General features: G+C 48.6%; 1 protein-coding gene across 4 annotated transcripts in view; it reads left to right on the forward strand.

Annotated features, from left to right (window-relative positions):
- ITGA7 (integrin subunit alpha 7) overlaps positions 1-22,250 on the forward strand; it is a 307,450-nt gene that overhangs the window by 177,696 nt on the left and 107,504 nt on the right. For all 4 annotated transcript variants that reach the window (XM_086959129.1, XM_086959132.1, XM_086959131.1 and 1 more), the window contains 3 exons: positions 12,419-12,629; positions 19,702-19,895; positions 21,964-22,052. In XM_086959129.1, the coding sequence (XP_086815255.1) occupies positions 12,419-12,629; positions 19,702-19,895; positions 21,964-22,052 (494 nt within the window). The remainder of the gene's footprint in view (positions 1-12,418; positions 12,630-19,701; positions 19,896-21,963; positions 22,053-22,250) is intronic.

The raw sequence follows: 22,250 nt of genomic DNA on the forward strand, positions 1-22,250 counted from the left end.
CCAGCGGGTCCCCGGTCTTCTGCTACCCACTTACGGGTGAGAAAGATCCTTATCGCGGGGTCCCTATTCGGGCGCCATCTGATAAGCGTGGCTCAAATCCACCCGAGTGACTTACCACACTCACCTATAGTCACCATACAGGAAGTCAGCCGGACAGTGGAGAAGAATAAACAAAAGTCTTTATTAGGCCAAATAACACTCATATGAAAGGGCCCTGTCCGACCTCACTCCTAGGAGTGCGAACGAGAGGACTGACTCTCCGCATTACAGCAATACATTATAATGCAGTACAGTTCCTTTAGGGTACGCCCCTTCTGGAAAATTACTGAAACCCAGACCAGTGAACAATGCCATCATACAGCAGGCATCTGCACCTGCAAAAGAAACATCGCTATCTTTACTCAAGGCCATGGAGCTAGGCTTCAGCGTCTCTGGGGCATGAGAACATTACTGATAACGAAACTTGTTAGTTTCGGCCACAGTAAGCCGAGAAACGAAAACTGCTGTCTTAGTGAAATTCTCTATTCCTGCGGGAGGGGTAGATGAGCGAGTGAGGCTCGCGGACACAGAGGAATACACAAAATGGCGGCACACATGCTAAGCTAAGGAACTAATACATTCACACAAGCATTTGAATAATAAGGTAGCAAATGGAATAATTCAACATAGGTACATATACGATCTTCATTAGTTAGCCATATGATGCTAACTTACATATGAGAAAGGATGATTGGGGCAAAGCCTCTCCTAAGGTCAGGTATTTAACCCCTGGGAGACTTAGGACAATTTGTGTAAAAACGCTCCTGGGGTCTTCTGTACCTCTGGCAGCCCCCGGAACACACTCTTTAATTAGTTGGTGATGCTTTTTCCCTACCTTGAATTCACAATCTTGGTAGACTGGGCACAAGCTCAATTTGTATCAAATATAAAAAGTTGTTGTGTGCCACGGAGGTATCAAATGGTCGGACAGTAGGTGTGATTTGTAAATGCGAGAAAAGCGTCCCCTTTGTGTAGGGAACGACCCTCTGGGCACAGAGGGTCGTTCCCTACACAAAGGGGACGCTTTTCTCGCATTTTCCCTACCTTGCACATGCCCTCCAGCCACATGGTTTCTGCCTTTTCATTGGGCAGCGTGGGGAACCAACCCCTGCACTGCCCAGCCGGCTTTCCTTCCAGTCAACAAACCTCTGGTGTTGGCGTGGGAGCTGACAGCTTATCTCCCACCCATGTCATCACGTTTTGGTGCTTTAGAAGCCATGTTCGCCCCCGACACTGGAACGGGGAGTAGGGACACCACCCGAGAGGAGAACGTTGTGGGGCTCAGGTTTGATTTTGGTCCTGGGGAGCTGGGGTACCCCAGGACTGTTTCTGTTGCATCAGGCCAGGGGGTGGTGCAGATGGGGTCCCCAGTGCCATAATTCTTGTTTGTGAGAGGGCCCCATGCAAGGCCCATCCCCATTGCACTTTAATAACATGGGGTTGTGCTGACACCCAGGGGCTTTGTCCTCTCTGGGGGGGAATTGTAGAAATCCCAGCAGAGCACAAATTTCTCAGTTTCCCGCTCGGTCCCTCAGGGGGTCAGAGCTTCAGAGTCGTTTTTCTTTGGCCCACTTTGCCACATTTTATAATTTAAATGCATTTTCACTACTGGTGGCCAGCTCTGGTCACCACGAGCATTCTATTCAAGCCTCTTAGCCTTGAAAGGCAACTTTTTGGGGAGCTTGATTTTGCTGCTCCCTTGCTCGACCTGCCCTTGGGCTCCTGGTGCTCTCTTCTGCTTGCAGGCATCTTCCACAGCTTCTCCACAGCCAACAAGCAGCACACCAATCCCTTCCTCGCTCCCCAGGTCGCACTGCCTCTAGGCCGTTTGCAGGCCACCTGTGTGTCAGCGTAGCCAAAGGTCCGTCCACAAAAGTCCCATAGGAAGCCTCAAGGGTTTATTCCCATATGCTCCTTGGGGGTCATAAGGGTAGCAGTACCTCTGGCCATGGAGAGACCCATCCTAGTCCTGTGTGTCAGCTGAAGAGTCAGTGTGCCAAATTCCATTCTGCAGAGGTGCAAGGGTCTTCCTCCTTTCTCCCTGGGCACTAATCCGGCTTCACATCCCCAGCTCTAGTGTCATTTCCAGTGTCTCTCCCTTGTGCCAGGTTTTTTTAAGCGAGGGTGGAAACATTTGGAAGATGAGCACCTCTGCCCAATCCTACGGTGCCACGTCATTACTCCACCCTGCCCCAACCATCCTGCACAGCATTCTGCAGCATCTGACATGGCAACTTCAAGTGGTCTATGGAAACACCTTTCATTGAAGACTCGGCCATTACCTGAACCGACACAGCTGCCTGATCCTTTCCCCTCAAAACTTCAAAGAGGAGACCCTCCTGTGTTTGGTTTTAGAGGCCTGGTCTTTCTTCCTTTGTGGGCTTAGCCTTTCCCAGACTTGGTTCACTGTGAAGAGTGTATTAAGACATGCAGATTTCCTCCCACCCCTTCATTTCTCATGAGCTGGACCATTCACTGTTAACAGTTCTATTGTGTGGAGGAGGCCTTTGATCCTCCTTCCAGCCAGAAGACTGAACAACTTGTTCCAGTAAGGGGACCAGGCCTGGACTCTGATTGTGGCTGAGTCAGATAAAAAGGGTGATTTTCAAAATGCTATAAGGAATACTGCTATTTCAAGACTGACAGTGAATCTGCGCTTGCGGTACATGCTTACCTTAAGATTCTTACATGTCTGATATCTCTAGGCCTAATTTTGTTGAAACTGTGCAGTGGCACAGATTTCTCCCACAAAGTATAATGAGTGATCACACTGCTGTTTAATAAGCACTACAAACCTACACTTTGAAAGCCCTCTCACATTATAAGGTCTACACCATGTGAGCATCAACCCCCGAAGAATCTCTTTTGCAACAGGTACCTGTGCACAGAGACTGGGCTGACCTAGATGAAAGCCTCACCTGTTCAGCCTGCACATGTGCAGTGGCAGCCTTGAAAAATGGACACTGCCAGTCAGCACTCCCAAGCTATTTCCACAGAATTCACCATGAATGACACTCAGACAATGCGACCCACTCACCGTACAATTTCCAAAACCAGGTAGACAAAAGAAAAAATCTAGTGGTACTAAATGGGCCCAATCCATTTACTACACTAACCAATATTTTAACTTCACTCGTTTCCAAGCAAAAGTTGTACATGTCATACTGTAGATCATTGGTTCTTAACCTTTTGACTTCTGTGGACCCCAGTAATTATTACTGGAACCTGGAGACCCCCAGTGAATTATTATTAGAATCAGGGGACCCCCACTAAGTCATTAATGGAAGCCAGGGCCATGACGTCAGGCATTTCAGCTAATTTCAACTGTAAAACAATGCAAAAAAATACAGAAACAAGCATTCATCAAACAGGTACACAAATGATGACATGTTTTGTTTAATTCTCAAACATATTTTTTAAAGATCGAAATTTTAATGGGAACGTTTGAGCTTTTCAATTCAATTAAGGCCACTCGCCGCCCATACTGTATTCTGTGTGATGCACTTGCACTGCTCCCCCAAATCTATCTGAGGATACTAACTTAATTTTTAGCCTCTAATTTCAGATTTCGGCACATTTACAGAACATCTTAAAATTTTCAATTTTCCATTTTGCTTCTTTTTTCACATGCACGTTATTAATCTATTTTCCAATCAGTCGTGGGCCCCCTGAGTAGGCTTTGCAGACCACCATAGGTCCCAGCCGGGGACCACAGGTTAAGAACCACTTGTGTAGATGCATCCTCATACTTAATGCGGTGACGCAACGTCCTTCAGAGGCCTTTAATCATTATAGGCTTCCAAACAAAAAGGCCATTCCCTAAAGTGCTGAAAGACTGAAAGACATTTGCGCTATATTCTTAAATACTTTCTTTAAGGGTGGAGCCTGCTTTGTAAGGATGAGACTTGATGGAATATACTATACTGATGAAGTAAGTGTGTGTGTGTGTGTTATGATATAAGTGTGGTTCATTGCAGAAGTGCGATTCATTGCAAAAGTGCAATGGGATTGTGACTGTTTCACCATTGGATGCGCGCACCCTGCCCTGAGATTCCAGTGATGTGAGTCTGTGCACCACTGTACTGACATTGTGAAGTGTGGCATCATTGAACTTGTTCCAGGAGTGTGGTTTTGTGTGTTCACTGATTTTGCATTTGTGGAAGCAGATGTGTGCAAAGGTGCACAGTGTCAGGGTGACCAGCCACAACAGGTCTTAAGAGTCTACTTTAAGTCCACTTTTGCGTTCCCACCACAAACTCTGTTACCCCAGTGTCTACTCCCACCAGGCAACCAGCTAATGCCCCAGAAGACTCCTGGGTAATGGCTACGGTCATGGGATGATTCCATGCCACCAAGCACCATTATCGAGCCTAGAGCTTCTCCATAAGAACCTGTTGGAGTCTGGGAGTTGTAGTCTTGGTTCGTTGGCTGTGGAAGCTGCAGTCCGGTGTTTCATCTACGCAGGGGTCTCCAACCGGTCCTGGAGGGCCGGATCCATGCCAGATTTTTAAAATAACTACATGTATCTCAATGGGGATATCCAAAAAATATGGCATGGATCCGGCCCTCCAGGACCGGTTTGGAGACCCCTGATCTAATGGAAAAGGCAGGTGAATGTGTCAGCTGTTGGAAAGTAGATGTGCTTTGGGGCCACACAGAGAGGGTGCCCCGGTGTGTGCTGTGTAACAAGTGACATGACTGACTGCCTAGGACTGATCTCTGCCCTCTGCCCGGATCCTCAGCCTGTTCGATTCTCTGGCATCTTTGTACCATTCCAGGCTCCAGGGGTTGGTGTCCAGTCCATTTGGGTTTTATAGGAGGAGGAAGAGAAAGGCATTAGTGTGGGTGTGGGTTAGGGGATGTTCTGTTCAATCAATCAATCAATCAGTGACACTTATAAAGCGCGCTACATACCCGTGGGGTCTCAAGGCGCTGGGGGGGGGGGGGAGCCGCTACTGCTCGAACAGCCAGGTCTTCAGCTTCTTCCTGAAGGAGAGGTGGTCTTGGGTCAGGCGCAGGTCGGTCGGGAGGGAGTTCCAGGTCTTGGCGGCCAGGTGGGAGAAGGACCTTCCTCCTGTAGTCGCTCTTCGGATGCGGGGGACGGCGGCGAGGGCGTGGTTGGCTGATCGGAGGTGGCGTTTGGGAGCGTAGAAGTTGACTCGGCTGTTGAGGTAGCTCGGGCCTTGGTCGTGTAGGGCTTTGTGTGCGTGGGTGAGGAGGCGGAAGGTGATTCTTTTGTTGACGGGGAGCCAGTGAAGGTCTCGCAGATGTCCGGAGATGTGGCTGGTTCGTGGGATGTCGAGGATGAGTCTGGCTGAGGCGTTCTGGATCCGCTGGAGTCTCTTCTGGAGCTTGGCGGTGGTCCCGGCGTAGAGGGCGTTGCCGTAGTCCAGTCGGCTGGTGACGAGGGCCTGGGTGACGGTCTTCCTGGTCTCGGTGGGGATCCACCAGAAGATCTTCCGTAGCATGCGTAGGATGTTGAAGCATGCCGAGGAGACGTTGTTGACTTGCCTGGTCATGGAGAGGGAGGAGTCCAGGATGAAGCCCAGGTTGCGTGCATGGTCTGTCGGTCAAAAAGTTGGTGCATCATGAACTCCCGGATTATGGTTTTGGTACCAGTGTCTGCTAGGCATACCCTGTGCCCTCATTTCTGGCTCCTCAAAGGCTAAACAACATTAGGATAAGACTTGAGGACAGCCCAGTCACAGGGCAGCAATCTCCGAACTGCACAGACTACGAACTACACAGTCACTGACAAAAAGAATGAATCCCACAGTGACCCCTGTAGCCACAGAACCACAGTGCATGTTACTTGTGGGATCCCAACTTCTTCCAGTTTTCACAATACTCTGAGGGGCATATTTATGAGCCCCTTTGCATCGCTCTTGCACCACGCAACATGGTGCAGGGGAGACGCAAATGAAAAACAAGATTTATGAAGCCAAGCAAGGCCAGCCTGCGTGGCGTCGTAAATCTCAAGTAATGGTATGCAGCGCAGATCGCTGAGTTGCATTTCTCTGCTCCAGGGCGGCATAGCCATGGTGGATGCATGGGTGTTCCCATGCAACATCCTTGGATTTTGACACACTCCCGGATTTACAAGATCAGGTGAACCTGGGAATGCGCCAGAAAGACACTCCTCCCCAGGAGAGGAGCAACAAGGAGAAATATGTTTATTCCTCCTCGTTTTCACCTTCCTGTGTGTGCTGCATTCTGTGCCACAGAAGACATAAATGTGCCCCTAAATGTCACCGTTGCACCTGTCTCCCTAGAGGAATTCACCTCACCAGACCCTGGGGGCCTTACTCTTCTCAACTTGCCCTGCATTTCAGGAGTAAGCTGGGAGCACCATAAGGGTATGCTGCACCTAATCATAGCAATCGCTTTGAGAATGTTGCCCTGGGTCTCTGACGCACCAGGGTCTGCTAGCTTCCTCAAAAATTGCAGTGGATGCCTGCTAAGCATCGCTGCTGAACTCCGTGACCCCATTTAGTGCCATATTGTGGCCGTAATATGTCTGCTGTGTCTCAGCTAATGCCCCAGAAGACTTCTGGCTGATGGCCAAGTTTATGAGATTATTTCATGCCATCACACACCATTATCCAGTCCTTAGCTTCTCATTAACAAGTGGAAGTCTGGGAGTTGTAGTCTTGGTTCGTTTCAGCTGAACCAATTCGACTAACACAGCAATGGCTTCTGGAAGGAAGGACCATGACTGGAACATGGTGTCGCTGGTGTGGTCGAGTCATGTGGTAACCAGGGCCGGACTCGGAACCACAACCGGCCCTGGCAAAGTGCTCGGCCAGCCCCCCTTCCCACTCGGGGGGGGGGGACAGGGGGGTTGGAGGTGCCGCCGAGCTCTTTGCTAGGGCCAGTTTTCGGCCGATTTTGGTACAGGGCATGCTGCCGCGATTCTGCGCCTGTGCGGCACTTTTATTGAGTGGGCGGGTTCATGACGGCCCCCAGCCGTCATCAGCACACGAGCACTGTAGTGCATGACGGCTGGGGGCCGTCATCAGCATGCAAGGGGTTAATACGGGTACTCTGGGTCGACCCCCACCGTAAGCACCGAAACTGGAGTTGCATAATACCATGGAAGCAAAATAAGAGGGATGTGAGGAAGTGGGTACCTGTCAATGAAACAGAGATATGACTGGAGCCTGGAATAGTCCACAGATTCACCTGCCTGTCTTTGTGTACAGTCACGTGCCTACCACCTGTCCACTGCATGCAATGCTCACTGCCTTTCCTGCATCCATAATGCACGGCCAGGTCCGCAGTGACCGTGGCTGCTGACTGTGCTCATGCATGCTTGTGTGCTTCTGCATGCTTGTGGTGTCGATGCATGTCTTAGCCGCCCTGACTGTGCACTGCGTGCTGCCTGTATATGAATGCCTGTATGTGCTGCCTGATATTTCCTGCTTCTGCCCCTACCTCCGCCTATGTGTGCTGCCGCTGCGGCTTCTTATGTCGGTGTCTTCACTCATCAGTACACATCTGCATGATTTTTCTGTGTATTGTGGGGAGAAGGGAACAGGTCACTCACCCTAACAGTATTAACACATCTGGAGCAGTATCCATTCATTCCTAACCCCACCACCCTCCCTTCTCCAGCCTCCTCCAGTCTGTGACCTCTTGGCATGTCAGGGTCAGGGTGAGTCTCAGACCCTAGAACCCGCCACAGAGGGCAAGTCCCAGCATTTCCTGGAAGGGCTGGAGTCCTATTGGCTGGATAGCCTCCCAACCCTCCTGTACCCAAGTGTCTGTCTTTCTCATGTCTTCAATCTCACTCAACAGCAGTAGGCATCACTGTTAGTCTATGAGCACCAGCCACATGTATGTGACCTAAAAACCTTAATTTGCTTTGACCAGAGGCTGCAACTCCCAGATCAGTGTTCTGGGAGCTGCAGCCTCTGGGCAGGTTTCAGGGGATGCATGGCCGGCCTGCAGCGGAGGGCCTTAATGCCGCCTATCCGTGACAGGTGGTTTCATTCTGAGGCTAATGTGACTTGGGGGTGCAGTCAGTATTCAGACAATACCATTTTGGAGTAGGGGGTCTCTGGAGCACCGGTGTGTTTCCAGAGCCCCAAACATCATTAGCCTGGCCCCGCCCCAGTCCTATCACAGGGCACGCTTCACCCCTACCTTCCACCACTGCTTTCCTGCACCCTGCTTTCTGATCACTGCTTGGCTGAGCTTGCTCGTAGGTGGCACATGAGGTGATGGTCTGCATGTAGTCGCACCACTTGCTGGCATTCCCCGCCTTTCTGCACCCCTACCCCACTCCTATGAACGGCCGCCTCACTATAATACTCGGAGGTAGACTTAAGGAGATAAGGCTTGCATTATCAGCTTACATCTCTTTGTTCATCCCTGAGCTACTACAACCCCCATCACCCTCCTCAAAACATAATGCCTACCTTTGAAAAAGTGCCCTGGTAGGCAGTGGAAAGCAAGCTTTAGGCTGGGGGTTGACCAGCCACACCACCCACAGTTGCCCCTTCAGATGTGAACCAGTTTGAATGAGGGGAATCTTGGCTCCCTCTTCATAGCATTAAATAATGCATAAAAAAAATAAAGAACTTACAATAGTCAAGTAGGGTTTACCGATTGTATGCAAAATATTAAAGGGCCTTATTTATGAGCCATTTACGCCGCTGTTGCGTTACTTTATGTGATGCTGCGACGGCGTAAAATGTGTACCACACTGCGCCATATGTACAAAATGATGCAGCTAGGCAGACGCGTCACTTTGTAAACCCCTGCGCTACATTATTACTGCATCAGGTATAATGTATGCAGGGTGGGCATTCCCCTGCAAAAAAGCTTGTAATAGTGGTGCAGTGAAATCTATGAGACTTCACTACGTCACTTCTAGGACGCCATTGCGTCAAATCCTTACGCCTGCTTCGGCGCAGGCCCCATGTGAAAAGACACATTGCTGGAGTTGCATCTGTTTTCAACAACACCCAAGCAATGCACCACTTTTGCGCCTGCAGATAGGTCAGGAATACTAACATATCTATAAATCCTTGGAACATGGAGCACTGTACAGTAAAGACAGCACATCCATTGTGTCGCAAGGAGGGCGCATTGAAAAGTGCTGCATTGCTGTTTTCACGCAGCGATGCAACACTTTTCTTAAATGAGGCCCAATTGAATTTAAATTCGAATTGAGACAATTGACTGAGGTGATGAAGAACTATGATGGAGAACAGACTCCCATAGCAGTAACGGGACTTAGACTTCAGAGTCGGATTGGGCCCTAGAACTGCCAAACACGAGCTACTACAATGTTGTTTATGCCAGGTTCCCAAAGAAACTCGTTGAAAGATTCCAAAGTTGTCATAACCAGTCTGTACCTGCACCTGAAGGTGCTTGTCCACATAAACCCTATTCTAAACAGACTGGATGCGAGTATGAACCTCAGAACTCTACAGGTGACTGCACACCTGATGATTCACAGACCATCGGATGGGTCAAACATAGAGGCACGTCTTGGGTTCTTCTGCCCTGGGCTGCGGAATGCACTGTATCAGAGCCTCAGGGCCAGACCACAGTTCATCAGTTTCTGATGGATACATCTGCCTGTGGATTCCTCACCTTTTGAATTACCCCATGCACAGCATTCCATGGAAACTGACACTTGGCGGAAGCGACTGAGGGCATCTAATCTCCGAGTTGTGTCAAACAGACATTGGCCACAATGCTCTGAAGTGACCGAAAGTCAACATTCATGGCTTTGTAATATCTCTTCATAAATAAATCAGTTTATAAACATGTGTTCAACGACTTACATTGGTTAAAAGGTATTTCTGCACAAGCATCAGGAGGGGCTACAGATGATGCAGGAGAACCTATAGGTACAGAATGTAGTCTTTCTGGGACACCTTCCCTCACTGTGCTCCAGCAGAGCAGTCCCTATGCTTCTGCTACTACTCACAGGGGTGCGGCTCACCCTGCTCCATTTTGCAGGCTACCTAATCTGCACATGTGCCATACAACTTGATCCAAAGGAGATTCTGTGTTGAACCGCACAGAAGCAGAGGGCTTTATTAATGATTTTTCCTGTTTCCTAACCAAGTACCCAAATGAATTTTAGAGCCCACTAAGGCTCTTTTAGAGGGCTAATGAGTGCCTTAAGTCCTTACAACCATGGCCCACAAGTGAGGCTCACTTGAAGGTTGAGGCTAGTTTCTTGAACACAACCCTGTGGCACACTTAAGACCAATGTCCATGAAAGACCTCTGTGACTCCTGCCAATGATTGCAAGATCTCTGTCGGCTCATATACACAGGATCTTGGTTTCAGGTTATGCAGCCCAGCCATACTGGGTACATCGCTTCAGACAAACTTTGAGCACCCCTCTTCCAGCTGAACAGACCAGTTTGTCATATGTCCACGCCATGACACCCTCATGGGGAATGGCACGCGCTACACATCATGTCTCACCCCAGTTTGTGAACCCTCAGACCTGGATGGGGACTTCCTGTTTTATTCACATGCGGGGTTTAGTCACTGCACACTGTTATGTGTACATTGCCAAAGAGACTGCCCTGATGAACAGTGATGCTAGTGAGGAACTGTTTACATCAGAAGTCATGAGTCCTATTAAAGGGCTTCGGAGGAGATCCTTTATTTTGGAGAATAAAGCAGGGAGTCCTGTTAAACAAGTATAATCGAGGCAGGTTCCTGGTAGAGAGCCCATGTCTGTTGGCGACACCACACTTGTGACAGCTTATAATGCTGAGAAGGAGTGTGGGGAACATATATAAGAGCCTGTGAAGCCGGCTTCTGGTGACACTGAGTTTCTCATTTAAAACCAAGCATTAAAGATGTACCGTATGTTCAACTTGTATTCTCACACATGAAAGCAGGGCGATGGACAGACCGTGCAGACTGAGAGACAACCATAACAAGTGGCTGTTGGGCTATGAGAGCGGACCTTGGATGGGAGGTGTCACTGTTCAGGGATCTGTTCCAGGGCAGGCTAGGCTCTAGACCTGGGCATTTGAGAGGAGCATCCTGGGATATCTCTCTAGGGGTACTTGGGACTTCCCTGTACCATTAGGAAGCAACTTCTCAGCCAGACCTCCACAGTAGAAGCTCTGGAGGAAGGCTGAGCCTCAAAGTTGAGCATTGCTTGAAGAGTGGAGAGTAGTAGCAGTGCTTCCTACACCATAGCTTCCATAATTAAATCCTATGTTTATTTATTTTTTGTATCTCTCATCAGCTCTTTCTACTCTCTCTCCCCCTTCCTTCAGCTGTATCTCCCCCTTTCTAACCCTGAATCTCTCTAACGATCTTCCCCCACCCGCATGCCCCTTTTTTCTCATTTCTTATTCCTGCTCTCCTTCAAACTGTCTACTGAATGCCCTCCTTTCTCATGTCTGTTTTTCCTGTTGCTTTTGTGGTACATGATTTCTGATTCTCCTGTGCCCGCATGGGTCCTGTACTGCTGTGTCCGCTGATAACCTTGTGCTGTAATTGTGGGTCTTGAGTCTCTCTCGTGAGTCTCTACAATGCGTATGGAAATCAGACTGTGGTTGCTGCCTGCACTCCTACCTGGTCCGCATACCGTGTTGTTCACTGTGTTTTGTTTCTCCCTTGGATCACCAAACCCTCAATCTTCTCTCCAGTGGGGCTACCAGAAAGCTATGGGGCAGGCGTCAGTGGACAGAATCTTACAAATTCACAGACATCACCCCAAAGTACTGGGCTGTCATGAGAGGGACATTAAACCAAGGTCTATAATTTGCCACCTCTTTCACGGACTCCTGCAAGTCCCTATTTGCCCTCAGACCGTAGTGCAGCGAGGTTCCTCCTCCAGCCCAAAATGCTCCCTTGGGATAGGAAGTTCCTGGGTTATTTGTGGTTGTCAAACAATCTTCTGCATTTTTCTTGAGGATCCACAGTTAGTATCCGTCCCCCACAATTGCCCCATTCACCTATCCCCACCAAGCAGATCCTTACACTTTAGGCACACCTTTCTATCTGGGTTGTAGGAGGAGGACTGGTAACTTGCCTTGCAGGGTCCCAGGGAAGTGCATGTAGGAAGGTGGAACCTGTAGCTCAACTTGGAGTTTTTTTCTTGGGTCAGAGGGGATCTTACAATGTATTATGATGCAATTGGGGGGGCTAAGAGCAAACTGGGGGAAATCAGTAGCCATTAGGGATGAACCATGTCAGGTCTTCCCACAGAGAAACAGGAGTTGGGGGTTTGAAGTTCCTTCTAGTCTGTCCATTGTGGTTTTCTGTGCTTGTTTGAATTATATTGGTGAATCTTTCTTAAGCTTTGCTGACTGGTGGAGGTTTCTCCCTCTCCTCCGATGAACAAATAAATGATTTCTACCTGTCCCCACCTACTTTATTTTTACAGGTTTCTCCATTGACTCAGGGAAAGGCATGACCCGGAAACATGAGCTGAGTTTTGTGGCTGGTGCCCCTCGGGCCAATCACTCCGGCGCAGTGGTGATACTGAAGAAGGACAACGCCAATCGTCTGGTGCCAGAGTACACCCTTTGGGGAGAGAGCCAAGTGGCATCCTCCTTTGGTTACTCAGTGGCCACTGTGGACCTCAACAGTGATGGGTGAGTTCCGGGCTAGTGCACACAACTCGCCGCTTTGTGAAATACTAGTTCCGGGCTAGTGCACACAACTCGCCGCTTTGTGAAATGCTGCAGTTGCAAATATATCTGCTGAGATTGTAAGTGTTGTGTCATGCAAAACTGGGATGTTCGGTCTTCTCTTTTATTATAGTTATAAGTTCCAGAAGCTTCTTTGTTACCCGCCATCTTGTGGTTGAACCTGAAATAAACTTTAGAAGAACAAAAAAAAATCTTCTGGGCAGGCCTTAGAGGGAGAGCCTGTAATCCAACCTTGAAGAGGTTGGCAGAAACCTAAAAAACTTCATGGCATCAATGCCAATCTCCAATTTCTACATAATCCTCTTGTGAATAATGTGCAGTCTGTCTATGCATCTTGTTTTCAGCCCTTGTGTCAGGAACGTTTTGACCCTGCAGAAACCACCCAATTTCTGTTGGGATCAAGGTTAACTCTCACGAGTTGTATGTTTTTGTGTTGATTTTATTTTGAGCTAGGCATTGCGTTGGGGTGATCGAACTGGAGAGACTGTCTTTCAAGATGTGTGCAATATTCTTGAGAAAAATGTCTAACTGTAACAGTCACAAAACGAAGATATAGTAAAACAATTGGCACCATCCTTGGGGCTTGCTTGTGAGATGTATTTAGTACATCCTATCACACAAGCGCAGCGTCATAGTATCCTGGGCGGCCAACTAATAATTAACGGTGCCTAGATCCTATATATTGCAGAAATAGTTTAACAGGAGAATTCATTTCTTAAACATTAACTCAATTTTAGTCAGGCAGTATAAATACTAGTATAGGACAAAACATTTTTCTATACAAATTCTAAAGATCTTAGTCCTTGTATTTATGTATGTGTGTGGTATTTCTATAGCTCAAACTTAGACAAGAGGCAGTAAGGCACTGTTCATTGTCAAAGACCAGCATAGCATAAATGAGCAATAGGATAGGTAGCTGGTTTGCGGGTGGTTAATGCACTGCGATGGAGTGTTTGTTAGAGAGTTGCATTTTTAACTCTTTCCTGTGTGGAGAAGTGTGGCTCACTGGTTAGAGGAGGCAGACCCTGATGCAGAGGTCAGACCTGGGACCAGGGTTTAATTGCCGACGCAGCAGGGTCTTGAGCTCAAAATGTCAACGGACTCGATACTTCTCGCCTCGATGCCTACTCGAATCATGGGTTCACACCCTGCAACTCTGGGCAATAGCTTGCTTAATCTCCACTACAGCCCCACCACGATGGGATGCCTGGTCTTCATCTTGGGGATGCCCAGTAGGGGATATCTCGCAGGGAAAGCCAGGACGGGTTCTCAAAGCAAGCGCTAAGAGAACTGTCGGTGATTTGGCGCTATATAAATCGAAATTAACATAACATAACTCTTTGTTGATTATCGTGTTGAAAGCATGATGACTGGGGCGGCAAGAATGGCGTAAGGTCTTGGAAATGGTTTTGTGTATCAGAGAGAAGGACAGAAGGAAATGCATCTTAAAATGAGCAGGTAGAACAGAGGTATGATCCTAGCAAGATTTGCTGTAACATTACTTACATTTAGTCAGTTATTTCTCTAACAAAGTTTAAACAAAATAAAAGGCCCACAAATTGTCTGGGATGGTTTCAACTCTTCAGTTGATTGATAGAGCCTTCTTCAGAACCAAGCGAGTATTTATTGAATTGACAACATTTAACACCCATTGCTATAGAGTAGATGTCCCCCCATGAACTTACAAGTCTTCTTAAAATGTTGCAGTACGTGCTAAATGTGTAGAGAAAGCAGAACTAATCTTCAGGAGAAATGTATACAACCAAACAGGTATTGTTGTTTGCTGTGAACACGTGACTACAGCAGTTACCCTTTGGTGGAATCATCAAATACAAACTCATATATAAATTGAGATAGAGGCTCCAAGTGGTGCTAGCAGTAATGTAATTGTATATTCATCTGAATTAACTGAGTTAATATGCATGATAAACAATGGATGCCAATATCAAGCATCTATATTAGGCTGTGTGCAATATCATCCAGGCAGACCAAAACATATTGTTACTCAGCAAGATCTGTCTGTCCATGTTGCTGACTGAGATGATGTACATTGCTCTCCAAACGTTAGCCTATTCTGTATTTATTGGCATGTTGTCGATGGCTAGGGGTTTTGACACCGAGAACAACCTATTGTAATAAACCTGGTAAGCCTTTCATTTACATTGTGTGTATAGTTCAATGTAGGGTTAGAAAATAAAGATGTTGTCAGCCATTTCATTCTAGTATCTTAATGCTACATTGCCTAAGCGAATGAACCTGCATTTGTAAACTATGTGTGTTGTCTTTTTTGAAAAATAGCTTACATGGTAGTCATTGCTTCAGCTCATAGAACAAGCGAACTAGAAGGATTATCCGCTGATGAAATCTCCACAGTATTTCTTAGTGATAAGGCAATTGGAAGGTTACATCTGTCCTTTCTGCCTAAAGCACTCTCTTCTTTTCACACCAGCCAGTTCACTGATTTTCCTGTCCTCTTCCCACTCCCAGACTTTAGGCACCCTGGATATAGGAAGAGCACAGATAGCACCATCTCAAGAACATGGTAGTCTTTAGACTGGTGGGTAATGAGGTTCTTTCAAATTGAAACCTATCTCAGTAGATTGTAGCGTGCATCATCACTAAATCCGTATAGAAAATGATCTTTCCAATGTATACTCAGAGTACATGTCGGAGGTATTAGCCAACAGTTATAAATCTGCACAGTCGCCGAATGGTACTCTGTACATAGTTTCACAAAGCATTACTGATGACACAATGTACCAGGATCACAGATTTTTTTTAAGAACAACTCCAAAAGATCTTTATTGCAAAATTACTGGAACGCAGTTTTGCAAGTTAATATTGTTTAGAGGTTCGCAGGGCACCACCCTGCAAGCACCGTAAGGCAGAGGTAGTATGATAAATGTCAGTGTTCTTTGGGCTCATAATGGGGTGGGGGGGAGCACATACCACAGACCAGCTTGTTGGTGTGTAAAAGGCCGCTTTATTGGAAGCAGGTGCACCTTACAAATACATACCCTTGGCCTGTGCCGAACAAAACTAGACCTGACTAAATATATACTTCCTAACTTACCCCGCTCCCCCACCCCTAAAAATGCATCCCCCCAGCAACAATTATAAACACCAAAAAGCAATTTCCAACTTTCCTACCTACCTAACTATATAACTTCTTATATCTACCCAACTGTAAACCCAGACCTCATAAACTCCCCCCTGCACTTTTAGGAAAAAACGCCACCACAAGGCCTACAAAAACACACCAGCACCTGCTCCAGAGACAAAAACCCCAATACAATATAACTCCCCGATGCACCTGGTCCCAACAAGACCACCTCGTAACCCCATCCTGCACAAACCCTACAACCCAGTACCAACCCCTCCAGACAAAAAGAAACCAAGGGCGGGAGAAAACAGAACAACCCCCAAAATGGTGGGTAGTTTCCCAAAATGTCTGGTTAAATATGTCCCTAGCCCAAGAGGAGCCCAAAAAGCCCAACCAGCCCTACTGAGGTGCTGGCTGCCCTCCCCCCAGGCCAAAACCCCCCGGGAGGGGCAGGCCTCCTGCTGGTCGGCCGCCCCTCCCAAAGCCCTATTGCAACAAATTGCAATTTCCAACTTTCCTACCTACCTAACTATATAACTTCTTATGTCTACCCAACTGTAAACCACAGGGGTGGCTCTAGGCTCATGGCGGCCCAGGCAGGGAGCGTAGGTAGGGGGCTTCGGAAGAGGGGGTACGGGCGGGGCAGAGCAAAGAGGCCAGTGAAGGGGGGGGGTCAGGGTGTTTGGAAGTCGAACAGAGCCGGAGGCCGCCAAATCCCTGCCAGGGGCCGCCACGCAAATATGTATCCATCCTCAGAGGATTATTATATTAAGGATATATATTGGTGTGATGGCCCCTGGGGTTTGGTGGCCCTGTGCAGGTGCACAGCTTGCACATGCCTAAGGCCGCCCCTGACCCAGACCTCAGAAACTCCCCACTGCACTTTTAGGAAAAAACGCCACTCGAAATTCTTCCTGACGGCTTTCGACCCCCTTTAGGCATCCTGTCTCTTAGGATATCGGCATACTCCTATGGCCCTGTCTAGCGCATCCTTCAATTGCACCACGTACAACTCCATCCCATACCGAGATAGGTGTATTCCATCCTCCCGAAAAAAAGTAGACTGCCCCGTAGCGTAGTTTCGGATGTTCCACCTTACCCAAACCTTCCTTCTCGCAAACACACCTCATCTCCCTATTAATTTTTCTGCGCGACCTATCTATAGCCGCCGGCCGTTCCGCTCCTCTCCATATCCGCCTCGTTATAAATTCTAACCATATAACATGGCAGCCTGACCACTGGCGCCGTACTTCCAACAAATCCCTCTTCATCTACTTGACTAAAGCCAGTCCATTGCACTGCACTAAATCGTTCTCCCCTAAGTGGATAACAAGCACATCTGGACACACTCCCCTCCTGACCACCTTATCCAATGCTGGCAACAGCTCATGCCACACCATACCCCCTTTTGCCTGCCATTGACAAACCCTGGATCCAAACCCATATTCAAACACCGGTTCTTTTCCCACTCTGCACGTTCTGCCAGTTTCACCAAGGAGTGACCCAAAATAAGGATAGACAGGACAGCCTCCTGTGGTCCCGCCACTGCACCTGTAAAGACACATATGTGAGTCACAGGAAAAGATGCCATCAAGCGCGGTTTTCCAACCCCACTCCCCTCAGCCTGATATATGTCTTGTAGCAGTCCGACTTCCAACGCCCTAAGAGCATGAGTTCCTCCCTCCCCCAATCCTCTCTTGCCACATCCATCACCGCCCCAATGCGGAACAAGTGTGTCCCAAAAACCCTCGGTCCTCACCCATTGTGTGTAGGGTGTGCCGCAGGACCCCTACCAACTGAGCTGCCGTCACCCTGCTGTGGTCGTCCCGGCAGAAGACTTCCCCGTCCCCTCTTGCCGTGCGCACGCCAACAACCTACCCCAACCCGTCGGGCATACCGCATCTGATTCCACCGGACCCATCACGACCCACTTCTCCACACCCCGCTGATCGGTCTTAGAACGTTGTAACCTCACCGCCACTTCCCGGGTCCTCAGGTCCACATCCCCCCACAAGACCCCAGTCCCCCCCCCCCCATGGCCCCCACCAGCTCAGAAACTTGAAACGCCCCAAAATACATCCATGACATGAGTGTGGAAAACAGCACGGTCTCCTCCCGGTTGCGGCAAATTGACGGTAAAAGCAGAATCAAAATGCCGAGCATACCCGCAGTGATGGGCTGGCGCCGATACACTCTGGCACCCTTCTCTCGCGCCCAACCTTCCAACAAACGTGCACCCAGTTCACCTGCCGACGGCGCATATCCCCACCACAACTTCCCTTTTCCCTCCGCAAAATCCTCCTCCCCGCACCCAGAAACGCACACGCTGCCACCCGCCCCACCCCAAGAATCCGCGGCCTCGCCACACCCTCGGGGCTCCTAACTCCCCCGTGGGCACCCCCAGCACCCTCCCCCGCCCCTCCTGCCCTTTCACCCTCCCCCCTTCTGCGTCCGAGTAATCAATCAGTAGCGGGGATGCCCCCCATCGCTCTCCTGCGTGGGGGCATCCCCCCCACTTGCTCCTTCTCGTGTGGCCACTCACCACCCATGGGGCCCCGCCACCGAGCCCCACACCACCTCTTCTGCAATGAACCATCTACCGGTGCTGCCCCTCGAGCTGCCCCCCCTGCCCCCTCCTCAAACAATAACTGTGGCGGTGGGACTGCTCCCCGCCTTCCCCCCCACCGCTGCAACTTGCGCGCCGTCTCGCACGCCACGCGGCCACACCGCACACCCTCCTCCTTCCTCCGGCCACGCCCCCCAACCCCAATAGCCGCCGCACATGCGGCGGCTCCACTGCCAGCAAAGCTGTTGCTGCGTCGCACGCCACGTTGGCCTTACCTTCACTCCGGGCCATAAGATGTCGGTGCGGATCGCGCTTCTTCAAGGAGGGGGAGGGCCTCCCCTACCCTCGGGTCTTCTATAGCCGCCATCACCGGAGCCACACGTAATCAGGTACCCCGCGCAGCACCAACCACAAACCAGCGCACACGGCCAGCAAGCACAGCGCTAGGCCAGAGATGCAATGAGGGCAGCCAAATGACCTAGGCACCACGGCGAAAACCGCCAAAACGACGCCCAGTTCACTTCACCATGCCAAATATGAAAAGGCACAAGGCAAAGAATAGAACAGGTGAAATTATAAAATTAGATAAGCCCATGACCATTTAGCAAAGGAGACAACAGAACAACTCCCAGGTCACCTACAACCGGCTGCTGGGTCACTTCCACCAAAATGGTGGGGAGTTTCCCAAAATGTCCGGTTAACCTCTTAAGTGCTGCGCCTATACGAACGGCCGACGGCACCACTACCTCGGGAGTGCTGCCGTCGGCCGTTGGAGGTTCCAGCTGCACCTGCGCAATGGAACGTTCAGCACTGGAGCTGGACGTTCCAAAGCAGCTAAGGTGCTAAATATGTCCCTAGCCAAAAACTAGCCCAAGACCAGCCCACCCAGCCCAAAAGAAGCCCAAAAAGCCCAATCAGTCCAACTGAGGTGCTGCCCTTTCCCCCCGGGCCAAAACCCCCTGGGAGGGGCAGGCCTCCCGCGGGTCGGCTGCCCCTCCCAAAGCCCTATTAGACTTAGTGACCTGAGAAAAGAGTCTGAGTGACGTAGCTGGTAAGCCAGTAACATTTGGCGTGAATACCAGCCCGCAATGTGGCTTTTCCTCTTTTTTTTCAATGACATTTGTTTCAACCATTAGATGTTAGTAGCACCTAACACTTCTGAATGTGTCCAATTCAAGCTGTAAATACAGATAATTTGTAACCACTTCTTTACTTCTGGGAAATCGCACATCTTTCCCCGTGCCGCAGACCTGCCGCTCTTAGCAGGCCTTTGCTGTTCTCTGATCTTTTATTCCATTTACCCAAACCCCTGGATCACTGATTCTCTGCCATCTTTTCTCTTTCAGTTGGACAGATCTGGTGGTGGGAGCCCCATATTTCTTTGACCGCAGAGAAGAGATTGGGGGTGCTGCCTACGTTTACATCAACCAGGCGGGAAAGTGGAACACCGTGAAGCCCATTCGACTCAATGGAACCTATGACTCCATGTTTGGGGTAACAGTCAACAGCGTGGATGATCTCAACCAAGATGGATTCAAAGGTGAACACTTGCAGGGCTCCAGGAGGCCTGGTTATTGGGATTTCTCGGGGAAAAACAGTTGATCCTATAGTGGTGGAATGGGCATTTTTAGTGCTTAATTTGTGAAAGAATGAGTGCCAGTGTCCAATGCGTGCTCACAAACTCACAGCCGGTACTTATACATGTTAGAGAGCTGAATACCAAGGCTGGGAACTCTTTAATCCATCCTAGTCCTCTTTGATCAGCTACCAGACAGCCCCTTCCCCTATATCTCACTATTGATGGTTTCTCCTTTCTCTCTTTGTGACTGGTTTTCAGTCTTTCTCTTCTTCTTTCTGACCCGTATGTTTGTTTTTCTCTCTCTTGTCGGTTCAAAAAATGAGTGCCGGTGGGCCCCGCCAACAACCACTGGCTCAAATTAAGCATTCAATATTTTCAAGGTGCAGTTTGTAGCTGCATTGCTTTGGACAGAAATCTTGCTGATTAGATTCTAGATCGGGAGACTACGTGGCAGTGTTTAGAAATGATAAAATATCCAATATACAGTGATTGGGTTCCATTAGAGTAGGTTGAGGAAGTAGTGTTGAGGACTAGAGTGCCATGGTGATTGGGCCCCTTTAAAGGAGATTACTGAAGTCATGCCAAGGAAGTCTCCGCTGTCTTGCCGAATGAGTTACGGCACAGCAGATTATGGAGCTGTAATGGTTAGGACACCTAATGTACCCTATTGATTGCCATTGAATAGAGGAGCGAGTGATTCTTCTGAAGGAGGAACAGATACTGTTGTTGTAGAAGATGTCTAAGATGCATTGCTTGTTCAATTCTGTTTGGGGGAGAATATGCAAGAGCAACCAAGGATGTCTGAAAAACTTGCCCCTTGTGTTTTAGATGGAGGAAGAGGAAGTCTTGGGAGTGGTGATACTGAGGCACAAGATGTCTGTGTCTGTTGTGGATGAAGCAAGGAAGTGATGGTGGTCTACTGAAAGAGTGCTGGAGAAGAAGTGGTATTCATGCTGGCTAGGTTGCCCAGATGTGTGGGTTCTAGAAAGTGTATGGATGGGGTGTATGTCCTGATCTTAAGGATAACCTAATGTTTATAGATGGCTGTGGTATGAAGAGCACCCAAATACTTCACAACTGGGCACTCTAAGAGAGCAGGCAGTGCAAATAGTGTTAGTGAGGGGATCTGTGCTACATCTCTGATTGGATCTCAACAGATACAACCATGATAAATGAGGTTTAGGAGTTAAGCATGCACTTATGCTTGGACTTAATTGGATAGGGGTTGTGTAGAGAATCACAAGTGTCCCGGTAACGTGAATTTTAGTAGAGTGCAGCAACACAGGTGGTGGGCCATACTTCTACACACTTATGGTGGGTCCCAGGAAAGAGGAGGATAGCTGAGTGTAAGATACCAACACAGCTGTGTTCCAGCAGAGGGAATCAAACTGCGGTGGCATGATGATTCACATGCCGCCCACAGTCTGGGCATTGGTAGAAGTGAATGATCTCAGGTTACAGATCTTTAAGATTTCCAGATGTTGCTGTCTAGATGAGATAGGTACGGTGGCTATCTGATGAGATTTAAGAAGTCCTTGTGGTGTTCCAGAAGTGTGCAAACCATGACAGTGATGAGAAATCCTGGAGGATTGAAGTACTGAGCGTCCTAAAGAGGAACAGGAGTTTGATTTTAAGAAGCGCAAAGCTCTCTTAAGACTTGGACTGCACTGATTGTTTTGCATCTACCTTTTGTTTTAACAAATTGTAAGGATTAGCGACACTGGGCGGAAACTTGAAATTGGTGTAGTCGTTGGTCTTTTTAACTCTAATATTGGATAGGCTTGCTTACCTCCCTAAGTGATGGCAATCTGTGTGTCCTCTAAGGGCCACATAGAGAGAAAGAGGAAGTTGTCTACTGTGTAAAGGATACTTACTGTATGTGCACTGTATCCTCAATAATTCTCCATGTTGATGTACACGCTTGGCACAGTAATGGGTAATTGTCTACTTACATTATGTTATCCATCTTTGTAAAGATCAGTTGGTGTCTGTTTGGTATGACCCTGACTATATTTTTCTCTCTCCATAGACATTGCTATTGGCGCCCCATTTGATGGAGAGGGAAAAGTTTACATTTATCATGGCAGCAGCTTGGGAATTGTCACCAGACCAGCACAGGTACTTAAAAGTAACCTAAAGACTTGGGTCCAAACCAGTGTGTAGGAACAGAGCCTCTGACACTGAGGAGCCGCAAGGTGAAGACGCAGAGTACTAGATTCAGAGGATTTATTGAATGGAAGGACACTTAGTACGTCCTACATTAGATGAGGCATACTATACAAGCCTTGGCATTCCCCAGCGACCACCAAGTTGAGT

This window comes from Lissotriton vulgaris, chromosome 1_1, assembly GCF_964263255.1.
Source record: "Lissotriton vulgaris chromosome 1_1, aLisVul1.2, whole genome shotgun sequence".
NCBI classification, from domain to species: domain Eukaryota; kingdom Metazoa; phylum Chordata; class Amphibia; order Caudata; family Salamandridae; genus Lissotriton; species Lissotriton vulgaris.